Here is a 20,123-nt window from a genome sequence, read left to right as displayed (position 1 = left end):
AAGGCGTCTTTTATTACGTCCGAGAATGTCGATTTTAAGATACAGCGGAATAAATATATTGTGGATTGTTTTCGGACGTCCGAGCGATTTGGTCCATGTGCTGATATCTAACGGAGAGAAGTGAATATGGTTGCGAGAGTGACTGTGATAAATGTGTTGCGCACAATTACAACCTCGTGATTGACAATCTTTTAATTGATACTATCGATCCGTTAATTATTTATCGACCATTCAACGTAATACTGTACGGTAAATTCTCGAATTCACGGACCTTGGACTCAGTGGATTCTGGAGATAATGAAGAAGTTCATCGATTTTCTCTATTATCTAATCGATGTGTTGCTATTTACCAGTAGTCCTCTCTTGATATGTTTTCAATAAATTATTTTATACAATGTGAGTCTGTAAATCCGTTAAATCAAGGATATACTGTATTCATTATATCACAGAATGTGTTTTCGATGTACTACTGAATTTAAATTAAAATTCAATCACATTAATTTACATATCTCTTAATTTACATTACATCTAATAATTATCACATTACTAAGTTACATATCTTACAATTCATAAATTGAATAGTTTACTTGGGAAAAAGTACTATGAAAATTCGACCAGTCTGGAAAATTAAAAATATTTTTGTATACTGATAAAATTAAATATCGAAAAATTGATTAAAATTATAAGCTTCTTATAACTTTTACATAAACCGATGCGTCAATTACATCTGTTTTATCTTATGACTCTTGCTTATGCGTTGCCTAAATGATGTAGCCTCATAAAGCGAAACACGAATATTTTAATTGCTACGGTAGAAAGTTTCCAAGCCCCTTCTCCCCAGCGTAGGATAAAATTAATGTCAGTTCTTACGTACACAAAATAACATGCGATATATGCACGAAAATTGTAGGTTTCTATCGGGCAAGATAATGATCTGTACAGATACAGGTTGTACCCGAAAAATTCGGGAAAGTTTCTTCACAAGATCAGGTGATAGATTTTTCAGTCAGTTTGTTCACCTCGGCGTTTCCAATCTGAACGATCAAACTAATTAAATATCTAACTAAATAATCAAATACTTTTTTACGAATATAAGCGAAAGAAAATTGCCCGATCTTTGGACATCCTATCTAGCTTAATCACTAATTTTTTGTCTCATCATGTTTCGGATGAAGACACTCAATTTTGACTTCTTTCAAGTCCGTATCTTCTTTTTGATCACATTTCGTCATAGCTTTGTATTGTTCGAAAGGATTGACCGCGGGCTTCTCTATCACCACTTGCCGTGATGGTTTGTAAAAGTCTATCGACACGCTAGGTTTCTTTCTTTTCAAACCTGAACAATCGCTCGTCGAAAATGTTACGTTCGAAGGATCCCGAGGCTCTTTCAAATTATCAATTCTACACATATCCACATCACTTAGTTTCTCAGTTCTAAGCGGAGTTTCCACCTTGATGTCTACATTCGTTTCCTGCATTCCCGTTTCTATCCTATTCAATGCATCATTAAGATTCACAAGTTTTTGCTCAAGGACACTCTTCTCATCGGAAGACGTTGGATTGTTGTACCTTTCATCCCTCTGACGCCTACCACTCGCATCCACGCATGAAATCACAGTTTCGTTTGATGCTGCGGACGATCCATCGGAAATTCCAAAGACGAAAGGATTAGCCGAGGAAGCCACATCGCGATTCTTCCATGGCGACATTTGCTCCTCTTTCGAGTTTGTAGGAGTAGATATCGCGGAACTTCGAAGCTCGCCCTTCGAGGTCATGCTCATCTCCTCGGCGGGTGACATGATAGTCACCGTCTTCTGATTCACTCTGTTAACGTCGACAAATTTGTTGGTGACGCTCTTGCTGCTGTTGTCCATGGCGAGCGGGCTGAGAGGAGTCGGACTCTTCTCACGTTTAGTGGTATTGACATCGCTGAGACTGAAGGCTCTGACGCGACGCTGCAAATTGATCTGACCGAGCTGCCGTTGAAGAAGTATACCGGCTTTCCACCTCGGCGGCGGCTTCGGCATATGTAACGGCGTGAGGTTTGTCGGACTGGTTTGAACGTTGAGCTGTGCAGGTCTTATCGAGAAACGCCGAATATTGGACGGTGGTTTAATCGGCGACGAAATACCGGGTGGGCCCTCCATGTTCACAAGCGGTTCCTTCGGTGACACGGAAAAGAAAGTCTCCGATGGGACATAAGCTTCTTGAAGATTGCTTTCGTCTATCCTCAGGTTCAGCGGATGTAGATTCTAAAAACAGTTTGCATTTAATCAGGACAGTCTTTATTTTTGCGAAAAAATTATCTATCGAAGATTATCTTTATGAAATTTTACGTTGGTAAAATTTGACATAATTAATTGTCTAACATTATCCTGTCACTGTGTGACTCGATTAATCTTTATTTATATAATACTTTCGACGCTTGAAAATCTGTTATGTTAATTTTGTAATTTGAATCTTGAAGAACATAATCCTTAGTGAGTGTAAACTTACCGGCAACCGCGATGATCCGTAATCGGGAGGCGTTGGAGGACTTACTGGAGTTGCTACCGGTCTCAGAGAGAATCTTCTAGGTTTTATAGCGAGACTCCCTCTTCTGAAGAAGGACGGTGTGTTGGAACCGGAGTAATTGTTTTCAGTTGTCCTCAGGGACATTCTTCTACTCGACTGGTACGACTGCGTTCCAGTCACCGTATCCTGATTGCTTTGCGTTCCTGATACAGGCGCACTGGGTGAAAACAAGGTGAACAAACTGGGCAGCTTCGGCGGTGTCAAACTAGCCGTTCCTAGTTTCCTCTTTGGTTTCGCGACATATTCGTCGGGAACCGTTCCCACCCTCGCGTGGAGAGCGGTCAACGCCCTGAGGAAGTCCGCCAAGCTTGTCTCTTCTAACAAGGCGTTACCTTCCAGGTAATTCGATAGGTTGCCACCGGTGTGTGTATAATATCTCTTCGCGGTCGAGTCGCGTCTCTCATCCAAGTATGAGGGCAACGGGCCGATCGAATTCTGTTGGCTGTTCTTCTCGTTATCATCTGTGGTAGTCTTATCTATGCTCTTGGTGTTGGGATTCGTGTCCGACGACCTCTTGCTTTGTCTTCTCCATCGGGGGAATAAGTTCTTGGTCGCAGAGATCGGTAGAGCGAACGACGGGAATCTGTAAGATTTGCCATTACTGTCCTTTGATGTGGGCAGAGCGGTCGTATCGCGCGCCTTCATCAGCTCTTGCAGTTTCTTCGAAGCCACTGGACCGGACCAGGTCCACTCACTGTTCTCCCGAGGGACGTTGAAGTCATTCTTCGTGACATGCAGTCGCACCTCACTAGTCGCCCTCGACCGAGGCTTAGTGAACGGGAACCTTTCGCCGCCGATTCTCCATTGAGAGACCTTCGGAGTTTGTTTTATGGAATTGAACGAGTCTGCCGTTTTGCATTGCTCAGTCTGCATGTCAGCTTGATTCGACTGATTTTCATCCTGGTCCCAGTCGTTTATGTCATCCGGCGGCAGCGGTGGTATGTAACCGAGGATATTTACTAAGCGTGCTAAGAGTTCTGCTGGTTGCACCATGGCGTGCGCTGCGAACGTCGCATTCTTGTCTATCCTTTGCAAGTCAGTCTCAGACACCACGCGCGTCAGCTGGTCCTGTGGGAATAATAACGTTAATAACTTGGGATCGAGTGCAAATTGCTCGAATAATAGAAGAATCCGTATAAATGCATTGATTACATATATTTAAGGGATTATTATATTTAATATTAATATATTAATTAATAATTAATAAAATAATATTAATAATTATTATATTTAATAAAAAATTATAGTGTTATATTAAGATGTATTACAATAAAATGTATTGCATACCGCCGGCACTACTTCGCTGTTCGCACGTCGTCGTGGATGGGGCGGTGTATAATTTTCTATACATCCGCCTATCATTAAAGTACGAAGATCCGGAAAACTGTTGCTACGCGAGAGTTTCGCCGGAGGTACTTCATAGTCATACTCGTCCACGTACACCCTCTGATAAAACGAAAGATGTTGATTAGTTTACGATGAACAATTAATCCTATTTCCAATAATTGTTATCTTGAGTCTTTTCCTACAAATGTATTTATTTTGCGTAAGTTATCGAATGAAAGCTTCTTGTGAAGATGAAAAATATTTAGATGTGGAAAAATTTGAGAAGAGAGAGAGAGAGAGAGAGAGAGAAGGAGAGAGAGAGAGGAGAGAGAGAGAGAGAGAGAGAGAGAGAGAGAGAGAGAGAGAGAAGAGAGAGAGAGAGAGAGAGAGAGAGAGAGAGAGAGAGAGAGAGAGAGAGAGAGAGAGAGAGAGAGAGAGAGAGAGAGAGAGAGAGAGAGAGAAGAGAGAGAAGAGAGAGAGAGAGAGAGAAGAGAGAGAGAGAGAGAGAGAGAGAGAGAGAGGAGAGAGAGAGAGAGAGAGAGGAGAGAGAGAGAGAGAGAGAGAGAGAGAGAGAAGAGAGAAGAGAGAGAGAGAGAGAGAGAGAGAGAGAGAGAGAGAGAGAGAGAAGAGAGAGAGAGAGAGAGAGAGAGAGAGAGAGAGAGAGAGAGAGAGAGAGAGAGAGAGAGAGAGAAGAGAGAGAGAGAGAGAGAGAGAGAGAGAGAGAGAGAGAGAGAGAGGAGAGAGAGAGAGAGAGAGAGAGAGAGAGAGAGAGAGAAGAGAGAGAGAGGAGAGAGAGAGAGAGAGAGAGAGAGAGAGAGAGAGAGAGAGAGAGAGAGAAGAGAGAGAGAGAGAGAGAGAGAGAGAGAGAGAGAGAGAGAGAGAGAGAGAGAGAGAGAGAGAGAGAGAGAGAGAGAGAGAGAGAGAGAGAGAGAGAGAGAGAGAGAGAGAGAGAGAGAGAGAGAGAGAGAAGAGAGAGAGGAGAGAGAGAGAGAGAGAGAGAGAGAGAGAGAGAGAGAGAGAGAGAGGAGAAAATGAGCCGAGCAACGAGGTCACTTACTTTGACCTTAGAAAGCTGTAACTCGTTAAAAACGCGGCGTAGGTAGTCGACCTCTTTGTTAAACTCGTTCCAAATCTTGCTCTGCGTGTGCTTGAGATTCATCGCTAGTTTGTGCTCGAGCCTCGTAATCTTCTTGCTGCGCATTCCGCGAGCGATGAACGTCATTATCATGACGATGTAGCCCAACCCGAAGGAGATCCAACAGATCAGGAATGTTTTATACATTATGAACAATGGGCCGCTGCCTTTCGTGTTATCTTGGCCTGCAATATTCAACGGGAAAATCAGAACGATGGAACATTTCCTATTCGTTCGCTTTACTTATAGGAAAGGTTTACTCGCTTTATTTTGTACAATTTTACGCCTCAATTTTACAAATTGCTTTTTGATTTTTCAGAATTTTGCGGTCTATTTCGACTATATTCGTTGTTATTAATTATTGTATATACAGATAATCTTGCTTTTTGATACGTGGCGAGAATAGGGGAAACTACTTACATATTGCGATCCTGCTTTCCACACGCGAGCATGTAATGATAAAAACATTTTCTTTTTAGTCAGGTGAGACGTATAGATGCATAGATATTGACGTAGATTTAAACGCAATTGATATGTGTGATAAAAGCACAAGTGTATACACACGTATCAATCAGGAAAGCTGGTAGAATTTATCGAATGTTATACTTTCAAGTAACCCAGTATTATCAAATCCGTCAACCGAAATAGACTGACATTATTTTTAATTTAAATCTGTCAAGAATAATTGACGGTAACATTTTTTATTTACCTGTTTTCTCTTATTAAAATTAAATGTCTATCACGACTTTTTAAGATTCTGGTATCTTTTCATATAGATATCGTTCGCGAACTTTTATAGATTAATAGCTTTTTCCACTTTACCGTTGTTTCTCACTTGAGACATTGATTTTGCAATTGGTTTGATTTTGCAATTTTGCAAGAGGTGAGATCGTCTTGTTCAGTATATACAAATGCATTAATCGCTGCATAATAAATCACGTAACAAGCGTGTATGACATAATCTCCTGAGCGTTAACAGCTGCTCTCGTGGCCGATTACATTGTAGCAACCGTCGTGCTTTCTCGATATATTTTACCGTACGCTTATCTTCCTGTAGTTCATACATATAAATGAATGAGCACAATACGAATGACATCACATAGTTCATAGAATACAAAAGCGGACGGAATCGCGCTTTCAATCAGATACCGAGATCGCTAGTCTCGTGATTTGTCTTGCGATCAGTACAGTACAGTACAAAGAATCTCGGTTATCGATAAAGAGAAAAAATAAGTTAATCGTCAGCGGCGATGCCGCGACACGCGCGCCTGTTCGCATCTCTGGGAAATCGATAAGATAGAATATTTACCTGCCACGATATCACCAAAACCGATGGTCGTCAGCGTAACGAAAGCATAATAGACCGCCTGATCGTAAGTCCAGCCCTCGTAGTGTGAGAATAGGAACGCCGGAAAGAAGATAAACATGACGAAGCCGGGTATCAGGTACATGAAGATCTGCGCGGCCAGGCCCACCTTACGCGTCTCCAACGATGTCGATTTTGTGGGAGAATAGTCGGGCTGGCTTTGCTTGTAGGATTTATATTTGCGATGAGCCCTGACGAATACCAGGCTGAAGAACTCGCCCAGCTGCGTCAGCAGAATCCCATTCATGGGGATGCCCACCAGTCCATAGAAGATCATCAGGATGCGACTGAGTGTGTTCGTAGGTGCCAGATTGCCGTACCCTGCGTGACAAATTATCGCGTATCAAAATTAATAATTTAGGAAGAACAAAAAACACAAGGGGGAGGGGGGGAGAGAGAGAGAGAGAGAGAGAGAGAGAGAGAGAGAGAGAGAGAGAGAGAGGTCGTTGTAGAAAGAAGGAGCATCTCTACGGGAGATTCGTTAATTTTCAAGGGAACTACTACGTAAGATAAAAATATTATAAAACCGCGAGACATAGTTTCTTCTGTCTAAACTGAGATTCGCGGAGACGTCCTATGCTTTTCTCAGAAATCCTTGAGTTTAAAGTGGAAAAGCTTAAAGCTCTTAATCTGTGCACTTGAATGCTTGCCTACCGATAGTGCTGACGACCGTATAAGCGAAGTAGAAGCTGTTGTAGAAGTCCCATTGCTGCCGGTCCACTTCGCCCTCGGTGTAATTGTACACCGACTTGCCGCAGTACTGGGTAAGCTTCTCCAGAATCTCGTGCTGATCGTGAACATGACCGGGCATATAGTGCTTGTGCAGCAACGCTAAAAATCACACGCGTACGTACGCCTTTGAGAAGAGCGGACTCGCGCTTGGGGACCGATAATTATCTTAGACTTATCTCCGGGATAATAATAGGATAATCTCTTCTCTTCTTTACACAAGACGCTCGCGGACGATCTTTTCCGGGCCGCGCTATTTTCGAGAGAATTGCCATACACGCTATCTTATCGGCCGATATTTGTCGTTTTATATTGCCCGTTTGCACAAACCTTGCCTGGACCTTTCGCTCATACACGCACAGACACGCATACGTACAAACGGTAACTACATGCGAACAAATTTCGCCAATGTACACAGGCATGATCGTTGTCTGAGCGTTGCCTAAGCGAACAAACGAGTTTGCTCTCACATGCGTTCTCAGCTTGTCTCTTTCGACATACACATTCTTCTCTTCGTGAACAAGAGATTTTATTAATATTCATTTTATTAATATTCGTCGCATTTCTTATTTACGATTAAGTAAATAAGATGATATTATTGTTAAAGCGCATCTTGATCGTTGAGCTCGCAAATCTTATTTATTATCTGATACTGTTAAAATAAAAAATCAAGATTACGAAGTTTCAGGCTTTGCAAATAATTCTCGCTTCTGTTTTAGAAGATTGAAACAGCAAGTTCAGGTTGACAAAATTGAATCGAAAGTTTGACTATTTCGCGAAAAGACCTAATTTGAGTTTGCAAAATCATCGGTTGCTTCTTCGTTATCGGTTCGGATTGTTAAGAAATTACATTGTCGATTCTCATGCAGTGGTAGTCTTTCTCTCCATGAGAGAGATCAAGGTTCCCAGCAATGATGGAAATAATTTAAATAATCTTACACTTATTCACCGCATGAAAATGTGATACTTGACGTTCCTCGTAATAGAGCAATTACGTGAACAGGAAGATATTGAGAACAAACATCGAAAACGGATATCGCCAGTTTTGTCAGGATGCGGTGATTTTGACGGGAAACAAGATAATGATTTCGTAACCGGTTGACCCTCCGTTGACACTGACACTGGCCCTCTCTCCAGCGCGACATTGTGACCAACGGGGGCTATTTAAATAATGCCCTTTCTTGCGATAACAATAGCGCGGGGCACGGTCATGAATACAAAGCCCAATGACGCAGACGGATCGACTTCCCGGCTATTTAACAAAGTTGCTCGTTAGAAAAATTTCCATGCATTTTCGCGCGCACACAACCAATTTGACTTACATTTGGCAAGCGCCGAAGAGAGAGCGACGTTCCGACAGTCAGTTATTCTAGAGGAATGAGGACCTGACACGGCTGTAAACCGGCTGTCGTTTGAGAATCGCTCAAGTCGCCGATGCAAAGACGCGAAGTTCTCATTCGCGAAGCCAAACGCATTTCTCTGCAGAGTCCCGAATGCTTTGCACGCTAGGCTCGTTCGCTGCACGATCACGAATGCTTGCATTATCATCGCCGAAATCTCCAAATCGTATCGTGGCCGTGTAATAAAAATGAACGAATTAAGTTGGGAACCGCGTAAAATCATTTGAGAAACATGCAACGCAATAAACACACACACACAGCATAAGTTACTAGTAAAGAACGTATTTAATCAAAAGTTAATTAAGAGTTAAAGAGTGTCTTCAATTTACATTAATCGAGAGAGCGCCTTTTTTTATTGGCCTCCATGGTTCAAGGCGTTCTCATCATGGAGCGATAAAGAAGGTGCTCTTGAGATTTCGTTAATACCAGAATTAAAGTTCAATGTCTCGAAGTGTTAGGAAAACGGATCCAATACCAGGGAAGCATTGTTTCCCAAGCGATTTTAGCGGTTCGCGGTTCGCGGTTCGATTTGTCCATTGTTGCTATGCGGCCACGATGCGATGCACTCGAGATGCACACGCACACGCATACGCGCGCGCACACATACATGTATTATGTTATTAAGATACAATGTCAAATTAACGCGAATGACGTTGCCGATCAAGAACATTGACACTTCGAGCGACTAAATAGCGCGACATGGAATAAAACGCGTCTCGATAGTCAATGACGCGCATGCAAATGATACGAAACTGCGTTTATGTCAAACAGCACATTATTAGTTTTTTCCTTGATGTTCGCCGGCATCAATGAGGCTCGCACGTGGGACAATTTCAAAAGTAAGGACGCCTAGTCTCTTTCATCGCCGCAACCAGACGCGAATATCAATGAGTGAAGCGTGACATGTGCGAGATCGGTTTATTTCCTCATCCGGAAAGCCGTTTCTCCTTGGCGAAAACGTCAAGGAAGGTCCGGCAGATCATCGTTCATAGGAAGCATCGTTCGCATTAATTTTTAACGTTGATGAACGTTCCTCTGACGAATCCTTAAGTTACCTACTTACTGATTAAAGCGAACTCGAGCCTGGACGAAGGATTTCAAGATACCATTCGTTCGTACTTCTCGAGGACTTTTTTATCTTCGATCATGCGACGACTTGGATTAAATCCATCACGTTTTCACCAAGGAAAGATCGACGCCGGATTCACCGAGAAATTTGCAAAAGAGACGAAACTCGATGGAACTGAAAGCACTTGACGAGTCAAGACGCAGAACTCGCGCGTGAGCCGGGATAATACGATTTCGTTCCAACGCTTCCGAGATATTACGGACATCGCTGATTAACAGATTAACAATTGCATGATCTTAATGCGCGATCTCTTAATGCGAGACAGCTGACACAGTCGCTGTTCGTCATTTATCGCCAGTCTCAATGCGCCGATGTCGATCTCACCGTTGATCTCAATGCGTTCCAGCTTGGCCTGGGCGTTCTTTTCGATTTCGAGGCGGCTTTCGATATGGTAGAAGATGGACGCGCCCAGTAACAAATAAGTGAGAAACAGCATCAGCAGGACCAGCCATTGCTTCTTGGACATTCTCAGCCTGACGGGACACTACAGCGAAGCCGAGTAATCCAGTCGAATCTAGCGAACGATGAACGACAATCCGGACTGTGCGAACGATCCCGCGGGGACGCGTCAGGTGATCATAATCCCTTCATCAGGAACATGTGGCGGTCCTCGACATCGTCGCTCTCGCACACTTCCTCTCTCCTATGTGCTGATGAAGCCAAGCCGGTCAGACTTGCACTTGGCTCGCTCGTCACAAGCGTACTAAGTCTCCCGTGCGCGTGCCTTCCTTTTACGGTTCCTTACAAGTCGACGGCGATGGTATCGATGGCGGTGACGAGCTAACGAGAACGATGTTATCACCGGCTCGATATCATCGATTCGTCACAAATCTTCTTCGCCGGAGGCAACGACGCGAGATACCGCATTCTGAACTGTTGTTGCTGTTTGTTCGCCATCGCAGTGCTCGGATGAACGGCGTCGATCGCGATTTTCGCCTCGGCCGAGGCTGCTCCGTCTTAAGTCCCCGAACTCTGCAAACAGAAAATCGCTGCGGATCGATTTGTTTTCTGATTTGCTCGGTCAACATATATGACGGTGATCGATGAGGGCCAATGAGGAGCGCTTCGTATCGAGGCTCGAGAGTCGCGAGCGCGAGGAAGAATGTCGCGGTGTCATTTTGATTTAATTAACGGCGATGACACGAGCTGTGACATGAGCTATCGTCGGCAGACAACGCGAGCGTGAAAATGATAAAAACAAGAATCGCGACAACTCGTCGAAGATTGATAATACATTCTCAACACACTTCGAAGCGCGGCCGATCGCACAAGATCACACGTCGTCGCATCTGCGAGGTTCGGAATATGTTTGTTCGATCGATCAATTAGACTAGTGGTTGCGCGGCGGAGCGATTTGACAGTTCGCGGAATAGAACGGTCGATGAACTCGTCGTCCTCCGGGTCTATCCCAGACGAGGGACCGTCTCTCGGACGCGTCACCGAGAACGTCTTTTCGACGACGGCAACCCTCGGTTGCGCAATGCGCTCGGTCGCTACCGGTCAACATCATATATCCTGGCGGCCGATCGCGGAGCGACAACGATCGATTTTTTGCCATCACGCGAGGATGATTTACGGCGCGGCGAGACAACGCACGTGTCTCTCGAGTTTGCGTTCGGCAATGTCGTTTAGTCGCGTCGGCTTACGAGCGACATTGCGAGCAAATTCACATAAATTTGCGCGTCGCTCGAGCCCGGAGGACAAGGAGTTCCGGAAGGATCCTGGAGTTCGCTGGAAATGAAAGACGCGCGGCATCGCTCTTGGTAAAATGTACAGGGACGGAACTAAGCTCGTCGAGAGGCCTCGTGGAAGATTCGAGGTTCAAGGTTCCAGCGATCATCCGCTAATTAATTAGAGACATGCGTCGCCGACGCCGACGTAACAACGCGGCGGTCTGCGATGCATTTTCCGGGCGAGCGCGAAAGCGCCGATCGCCGGCGCTATCGGTAGCGACATCGTCGACAACTCGCATACTCGATTTGTCTTGATCTTCTTACGTTATTGCGTATACATCCATAAATATGATTTATGACGTGCGACGAACGCCTCGACTGCAACGTCTTGCGCGTCGATCTCTATTTGCTAATAACGTCGATGTGGACACCGCTCGTTCGCGCACACGCCCGAGAAAATTGACATTCCGCGTTGAGGTCGGGGCAACGAAGGCTCCTCACGAATTTCGGATCGTTCGGAGAGACTTTCTGCTTGACGAAACTTCATAGAGGAATCTGAGAACCACGGAGAAATCGTACAGACAGAGAGAACGAGTCTTTTTACAAGAAGAGCTCACGATCGCAGAAACGTTGATTTGATGTTAGACGGTTCACTTGTGTAGATTCTTCATTTGATTTAAAGAGCGTAAATTAATTAAAATGCGTATTTCTATTACCTAAGATTACTCGAGATTATTTCATACGCGCATCTGTATGAAAAATCCTAAAAAGTAGCTCGTAAATTGCGAAAGAAATATGACATATAAATTTAATAATTATTATTAATCTTTATGGACGCGTTCGAGGAGATATTAGCGCGCTACCAACATGAACGCTATCACTAAAACTATTAATTTATTTAAACGCATTGTCTCTTATATTCACGAATAATAGTAAAATAATAAATACGATATACCGGTACTGTTTGATAATCTTTTGCGGTGACAGATATGTAGTTCACAATTTGAATGTTCACGGAACTTACAAATTTTTAACACTATCAATGCGCTATCTTGGAAGGAATAGCGTCGATAGAGCGTAGTTATGACATACGACGTTACTATTAATGATATTGTAATAGTATTTGTTAACACTACTGTTTAGCCTCGCGAAAACAGTCTGTAGCGTTAAATAGTGTTTCCCCGAATGCACCCTATAAGATGAAAGAAGTTCTTCGAATCTCTTTGTCTTTTGTTGACAAAAGAATACGTCAATTGTCGCAGACCTTCGGCGAACTTAATGATCGATCACGCTAGTATGGGTCATCGTTTCTAATTGATGAGATAAATTTGCGAACGCGCGTTTCGTGCGTGGATATTTCCTTCATTCGCGAAACAAACAGAAATTGCGACCAATTTATTGCGTTGTTTCCAAGCACGATTCGTAGTTTTCCCGCTATCGCACATTCCGATGTATTGCATTCGAAAGCTTTGGCTGGAATCTTTTTTTATTTAATAAGCTTATTACGGCTTATTTTCTTGACCTCGCAACATTGTTAGATCTTCCGAACTTCATAATTACGGTTTCATTCGCCGCTGTCGCTTTTGAAGCGAAGGTTTTATCTGGTAACGCAACTGTGTCATAGCATATCAGTAATAATTATAAATTTCGCTTAGCTCGTGAGTTTAAAACGCAAATGACACACTTCAATGCAGGTTGAAGTGATTAGTTATAGTGAACGACGTTTTACAAGCGCGTTTTAACTCGAATAATTTTATGGCTGTTAACGGCCATTTAACAATTGTTATTATCTTCCATTTACTGCACACGTCGTGTCGGACCACGCTGCGGTTAATATACGCCGATACTAATACACGTGCGGTAATTAATGTAACAGTTCGCGGAGGAGTATGAAATATTCATAGTCACGTGAGTTCTATTTATCATGTCGATCACATTATGATTAATCACTAGGGTTTAGAAGAAAAATGTTTCGAAGTGTGAGCGAAGGATTCGGCGGAGAATAGTTTGATTACATAATATCTATGTATGATGTTGTTACACGATAAAATTTAATTCATTGTTCGAGAGTATAACGATTCACGAAAATAATTTCACGAATTTCACGATCGTGATTAAAATTGTCTGAAGTAACGCGCGCGTTCCTTCATTCCTTCTTATTTTTAGACACAGTATGACAAAGTTCGGATATATATCGCAACATTCTTCCATATATAATCACAATCATACTTTTTCCGAATTAATCGATTTGAACACATGTTCGATGTATCAAAAATTGCGCGACAGTAGCAAATATCGAAAGGTAACATTGCTCGGTAATAATCGTAATAACTCGGTGATAACGTAATAGCAATTGAGTTGTATGTGGGATTATAATTACTAAGTTACAGGATAGTTTTTCTTTCATCTTCCACCACTCGAGCGATAACGTTAAGATTGATGTCGATATGTTATCAATAACTTTTTCCACTTTTTCCGGGATTTTTCTGCAACCGATAGTCGCATTAGAAATATTTTTAGCACGTTACTTCGTTACTTTCCGCCTCGAGTATTTCTCTTTTTTTTTTTTTGCGAAAAGTAACGCACACAATTACCTTACCAACGCTGTATCATTTTCATTATTTTGATTCGACATAAAATATAGTTATATTTTAGATTTAATATAATGACGTGAATATTCGCGTTGATATTTCGTTGATATACCGATTACATTCATGATACTTTTGAAAATCGGAATTTGGAGAATCATATTAGATATGTTGAATGATTGATCGTAAAATATTGTCACTCTTTTATCTTTATCAAATCATTCAATCCTTTGATGCTCACCTGTCTCGTCTGTTGCTGCATATTGGTAAAGCTTGTTATGCGTATCCAAATTAAAACGACGAGCTGCATTTTCCAACGATATTCGGGGTCACAGTCGTAAAACTTTCATTCATTTTCGAGAACACATCAACGAGATTCCAAATGCAAATCAGCAATTTCGTTGTGACAAAGAAGCTTGAACGTTACCTGCGGAGATTAACGGATCAATGTAGTCGAGAACTTGGCCGAATGGAGACTATTCGTAATCGAGAGCAGCACTACGCGAAAGATCGTCTGGATGGTGGGAGGATCGAAAAGGGATTCTATAGTTCTCTCATTGAAACTACGATGCATATCAAGTATCCTGTAAATACACGAGAGAAGACATATTTATTTAAAATAATTTTAGTATTTCAGATACCCTAATTTAATGTTTTACATTTGTTAAAAATTATTTTATAAATTTAAAATAGAAGAATACATAAGAAGAAAAATGGTGTCAAGATTTTCAAAAACCGATATACATAAAAATTTACATATATATATTTTTTTGATGTCTGATTTTCCGAAATTTCTCTTCTGTTTAATTCAAAATCAATTATTCCAATTGTAACGCATATATTATATCCGCCATATCTTGTGACTCGTGTTTGAACGTGCCAATCTGTTTAATTAGCGATCGGACACTAATAACAATACTCATGCATCTTTTAAACACGAGAATCCGATTGACAAGAAACGTTAAATTTATCTGACAAATTCACAGTGCAACAGATTATTTTTAGAAAATCTGTAAATTGATTGACATTTGAATTTTTCCACCTTAGTTTTATTCTTTTTCGAAGTTTAAACCATATTTACATCTTTTTCTTCTATCAGGTAACTATATTGATTACTTACCAAAATTTTACAAAAATATATGCTGTAACAATATTTAAAAAAGGAAAGCAATTTAATTCGAAAATTAAGATATGTTATACAAAACATAACACATACGTTTTCTTTTCGACGTTCGTAGAACATTTGTGCATCACATAAATATCGTATCCATCTATTGTTACAAAGTATGTCATCACAAATCTTCCAATTTCTACATTTTCTATGATGTATCATCTAACTACATTCTAATATCAATTATAATGAAATGTATCTTTCTTCAGATTGACTACTTATATGGCATTAGTTTCCTTTATGTACCATATTTGTATTACGATATTTTAATGTATTATTTAACGACAGAAATAACACAAATTAGTCTTTTGTAGTTGACTTAGGTTGGCTTTGATATTATAAATTTCATTTGCAATGTCAGCGTAGTTTACAGTGCAAATATAATTTTCTCAAGACAAGACTTCCTGCCGATTTTAGAAAATAACTCTGAAGATAACGTTACATTAAAGTAGTTAATGAACTCTATCAGAAAGAAAAATTAAATGTTATAGTGCATGTCAGTAATAAGAACTGTACATTTCAATTAACTACTACTAATAAAATTACAATATACGTTACTTGGAATTATTTTTAATTTGAAAATATAAAATTGCACATGATCTTGCAAGCTGCAAATAAAACCGTAATACGCAACGTTTTATTAATTGCTGCTTATGTTATATGTAAGTTTGTATGAACAAATTTAGAATGACACATGAAAATATCGCGTACACACTCGATAACTACAGATGGACAAAATGTAATATAGATATATTTTTTCTCCACATTCACAAACTTTCAGGTAAGGCACTGCCTTTAGTTAATGAAGAAATCAACGATATTTTAAATATTGAGCTCTTCGGTAAACTGTAATAAATCTTATCTTGCTCAATCACGACTAAAACCGATGCAGTTTCAGTGACGTCTGACTTTGATATTTTAAATACGCGAGAAGTATCGAAATAATATTTCTATCTTATGATCTTCTCTTTAGTATTGCAATGCAGTTTTATTCTACCTCTGAGAACTTTCAAGTAGAAACGTTATTTTCAAGTAGAAACATATAGCCAAAAGAACATTTTTAGCACTTGTAATGTAATTCTAAACTGAAAAGTCCAAGAAATTCTGAGTTTTCATACAACAGAAGACGCGTTTGTAAGTTTTTAAGATCTTTATCGTATCGGGAATTAAACTCACCGAAATCACGTCAGATTCAATCCCTACCTACGTTAATGACTATTAAAGCAAGGTACTATAGCACAATAAACATCACTGATTATAAATTGCTGACGCCAAATTTCTAACGCCATTGTGTACTTCTATCTGGTAAATTTATGAAATTGATACCGAAATTAAATTATTCGCATTCTAACTAATTCGCAGCTACTAATCGTTTACGCAGTCGAATATCATTTTGATAATATTCAATTTATTATATCATTTACTGATTTGATTTTGAGCTCTGATATTAAAAAGTACATTCACGAGTGTTAACGAGATCAATAACTCGTTAACTCAATGCTCAAGACTTTCTGATATTGTGTAAATCAGCTTCATCTTCTTCTGCATTAATTCCAGCCGAATTCTATGTCCTCAATCTTTATATTCAGTCCTTCGAAAGGCGTGTCAATGCCAGGATCATCGAAACTGTTGTCCAGATCGATTTTCTATAATCACAAATTACTTAGAAACACGTTTTGACAAAAAATAATTGCGCAAATGTTTCTATTGTACCAAATTGTTATGCAAACCTGAAATGCAGCAATTTGCGAAGGATCGCCAACCAATAAGATTTGTGGCTCTTTGTCGTTTGTATCGTCGATTACTTTAGAAATCTGAATCTGATCATCTTTACCTAGCAGCTTGTGCTAAACTCAATAAAATCACATAGTCACATAAATATTGATACATACAATAGCAATATTACAAGTATAATAATATCCCAATTTTGCAATACAGATATTAATTAATATTTTATAATATTATATTAATCAGATGTGTCATCAGAGTTATACTCACGGTTTCCTTCGCGGCCTTCTTACTCCTATTTTGACTAGAATCCAGAGGATCTTGGAAAAACACATCGGTACCGTCGTCGTTATCGACAACCGCGTGAGCCGTTCTTTTGTGTACCACCAGAGTACTGCTTTGCCGATATCTCCTAGAGCACAGAGTGCACTCAAATGGCCGTTGTTGTGTATGTACCTGAAAATTAAACATGTATAAAAATTATTGCTCTCACACGATATGCAATCAATATCGTGTTAAGTCACTTCTGATTTTTCGGAAATCAAAGCGTATTTTCGGTATAAAAGTGGCAATTCTAACGGTAACAACACAGAGATACTCACAAGATGATGTTTATACAGACTAGAGTATTCGGTAAAGCTTCTACCGCAATTTTCTATGGTGCAAATGTAAGGCTTCTCGCCGGAGTGAATGCGCATGTGATTTTTGTAATTCGTCGCGCTGGCGAATGCTTTGCCGCACATCGGCTGCGTGCATTTATATGGTCGTTCACCAGTGTGCGTCCTAACATGAACCTGACCAAAATAAAATATATTTATTAATAAAATTCCTAATATTTAATATTTAAATTGTTGTATTAAAATATTATTTAATACATTTTTTTTCATATAATAATTATATTGTATTCTGCCTTTTTGTACCTTTCTGATATTACTCGTAGTAAAGGACCGACCACAACCTTTAAATGGACATATGAAAGGACGCTCTCCTGTGTGAGTCCGCACATGTTTCAATAAATCACCCGATGTTTTGAAGCTCTTGTTACATGTGTCATTGGAACATTTATATGGTTTTTCACCTGTATGAGTTCGCAAATGCGCTTTCAAGCTGTATCCTGTTGAAAAGCTCTTCTTGCACTTAGAGTGAGTACATCTATACGGCCGCTGACCCGTATGTGAACGTTCATGAACCTAAAATAATTTGAGAACATTTAAACATTATTTTTGTAACACCTTGTAATTCTAACTTGTCTCTACTAATAAAAGCTTACTTTAAGATGATGTGGTGTGCTATAGAACTTGGAACAACCTTCTCTTGGACAAGGATACCTAATTTTTGCATCTGATAACTTATCAATCAAGACTTTGGGATCTTTTTTCTTTAATTTCCCATCTTCAATTTCCCATAAGCCTTCGCCAACATTCACATGACCAGTTACCATGTATGTTGTGCCATTGATAAATTCTACTTGTGAGTAAGTATTTTCTGCATTGTCTGTAGCAGCAACTTCAGTTTGTACAAATGAAGTTGGATCTAACTCTAATTGAAGAGCCTTGCCATCATTAAATTCTGATAAACCCCGTAGTAAAATAGCGTCTCCATTTTCAATTGTTTGTAATGTTTGCGTCTTGAAATCTGGATCTGTAAATTTATGAATTTCATTATAAATACTATAATTAAATATATAGAATAGATAAAAGAACTCTAGATTTTCTTTTAATTATAAATTGCTTTAAGAGGCTATGGTTATTTCATAATATACTTGTAGGATGTTACCACTAATAGATAGTACTTATAGAATAATCAAAGTTCAAATTGCTACTAACCAATATTACTGAGGTTATTTGTAACAAAAGCTTGAGTTCCATCAGGCAGTGTAATCGTAGTTATCATTGTGCCAAGTAATTGCTCATCTAATATAAGTTCTTGTATCTGTTCTGTGTCATTGACATTGTCTTCATTAATCATAACTGACAAACATTCAAGTATGTCCACAGGATTATTCTAAAACAGAAATGCATGAGTTAAAATACAAATAAACAAACTGCTGAAATTAGGAATGTAAATTTTATTCTAAAATAACAAATTATCAGACAAGTAGAATAAGAAAAAATTGCAGTGTTGCAAATATATCAAAATATATGTATCTCAAAGTTTTCCCAATTTTTTAGAGCTATTATTAAGTTAAATTATTGACACGAGATAGTACTGTACAACAAAGCTTATAGATATACACATAATAATTCACCATCACTACCAAAATATAAAACTGTTACATGGTTATTACTTGAAGCATACCTCAGGCTCGTGCAAGATCATTTCTTCCTCCTGACTTGTAATGCATTTCGGAAGATCTGCACTTTGTGCCGACATAATCCTCTACGGTGTCGCGGCTACAAACAAACATTTCATTCACAATCAAGACAACGAGAGCGCATTTTGCCTCAATTCGCACGCGTCTCATCGTGCCGGTAGAAAGCGTTCGAACGCTAACGATAACGTGTTATTTTTACCGCGCAAATCGTATTGATTGTCACGTAATATCGAGCGCGACTAACCGCCTTGGCTGTCGCAGCCACATTTTATCGCCCTACCGCTAAGCTTTATCAGGTCAGCATTTGTTCGAGGAGACACTGATACATCGTCGCGTATCGGATACATCGGAAACCGACACAGAGTCGCGTGCATGCAATTCGCAATTCGCACGACGAGACTCGCCATCTTCGCATGGCTATGCCGCGAAAAGGACCGATGATGCAATGATGTGATACAACGGAAATCTTCAACGGCGATGCGACGCTACACGACGCGCTCGCTAGATCGCGGTGAATTGAATTTTCGTCAGCCCTCTGTGCCGGTACACCAAAGAATCTTGGGAAATATTACCCATAAACTCGGCCGCCCGCGAAATCCTCTCGCGATCAGCGCGCGACGAACCGGAACTCGGGCAGTGGCCATTTGCAGTGGCAAAAGTGCGCTAAAATTCAAATAGTCAAACGGTCATAGACGACATTGTGTCGTCACGACTTGATGCTCATTGACATCCTATTTTAATAATGATACATAAATCGACGATTGAAGATGTGAGAGATTCATAAATCGAGAATTATTTTTGTCGCTTAAGGTTGTGTCACTTGACAGGAAACGATCTATCAAGCTTTCTTTCTTTGTAATGAAATTTAGAATTTTAGAATTCTGATACATTCGCGCGATGTCTTAAACATGGAATCCTAAACATGAATATTAATATTCACATAACTAACTAGGATTGCTAAATCGCACAAATCTCAGTTAATTATAATAA

General features: G+C 40.1%; 2 protein-coding genes across 5 annotated transcripts; both read right to left on the bottom strand.

Annotated features, from left to right (window-relative positions):
- Positions 1-11: 11 nt before the first annotated feature.
- On the bottom strand, positions 12-14,598 carry Ork1 (open rectifier K[+] channel 1). 3 transcript variants are annotated; one of them, XM_025297711.1, is made up of 8 exons: positions 14,348-14,598; positions 8,453-10,631; positions 7,056-7,232; positions 6,345-6,722; positions 4,958-5,220; positions 3,862-4,020; positions 2,497-3,642; positions 12-2,252 (listed from the first exon to the last, which is right to left on the bottom strand). In XM_025297711.1, exons 2-8 carry the CDS (start codon positions 8,751-8,753, stop codon positions 1,143-1,145), a joined length of 3,534 nt encoding a protein of 1,177 aa, XP_025153496.1. In that variant the 5' UTR covers positions 8,754-10,631; positions 14,348-14,598; the 3' UTR covers positions 12-1,142. The 3 variants fall into 3 exon arrangements, with proteins under 3 accessions (XP_025153496.1, XP_011139372.1, XP_011139368.1); XM_011141070.3 differs by having other exon boundaries at positions 9,984-10,631; positions 14,162-14,596; XM_011141066.3 differs by lacking the exon at positions 14,348-14,598 and adding an exon at positions 10,907-11,975.
- A 1,650-nt stretch (positions 14,599-16,248) lies between these two features.
- On the bottom strand, positions 16,249-19,762 carry LOC105183148 (zinc finger protein 143). Of its 2 annotated transcripts, none has more exons than XM_011141065.3 (9): positions 19,706-19,762; positions 19,118-19,212; positions 18,646-18,823; positions 18,090-18,460; positions 17,740-18,009; positions 17,422-17,613; positions 17,090-17,275; positions 16,822-16,938; positions 16,249-16,737 (listed from the first exon to the last, which is right to left on the bottom strand). In XM_011141065.3, the coding sequence occupies exons 2-9, from the start codon at positions 19,190-19,192 to the stop codon at positions 16,639-16,641; spliced, it is 1,488 nt and encodes a 495-aa protein (XP_011139367.1). In that variant the 5' UTR covers positions 19,193-19,212; positions 19,706-19,762; the 3' UTR covers positions 16,249-16,638. The 2 variants fall into 2 exon arrangements, with proteins under 2 accessions (XP_011139367.1, XP_019696981.1); XM_019841422.2 differs by lacking the exon at positions 19,706-19,762 and adding an exon at positions 19,414-19,681.
- Between the last annotated feature and the right edge of the window lie 361 nt (positions 19,763-20,123).

The sequence above is a fragment of the Harpegnathos saltator genome, unplaced genomic scaffold (genome assembly GCF_003227715.2).
Source record: "Harpegnathos saltator strain DR-91 unplaced genomic scaffold, Hsal_v8.6 scaffold184, whole genome shotgun sequence".
In the NCBI taxonomy this organism is placed as follows: domain Eukaryota; kingdom Metazoa; phylum Arthropoda; class Insecta; order Hymenoptera; family Formicidae; genus Harpegnathos; species Harpegnathos saltator.
The sequence above is the reverse complement of the archived record's forward strand: the minus strand, read 5'-3'. Positions and strand labels throughout refer to the sequence as shown.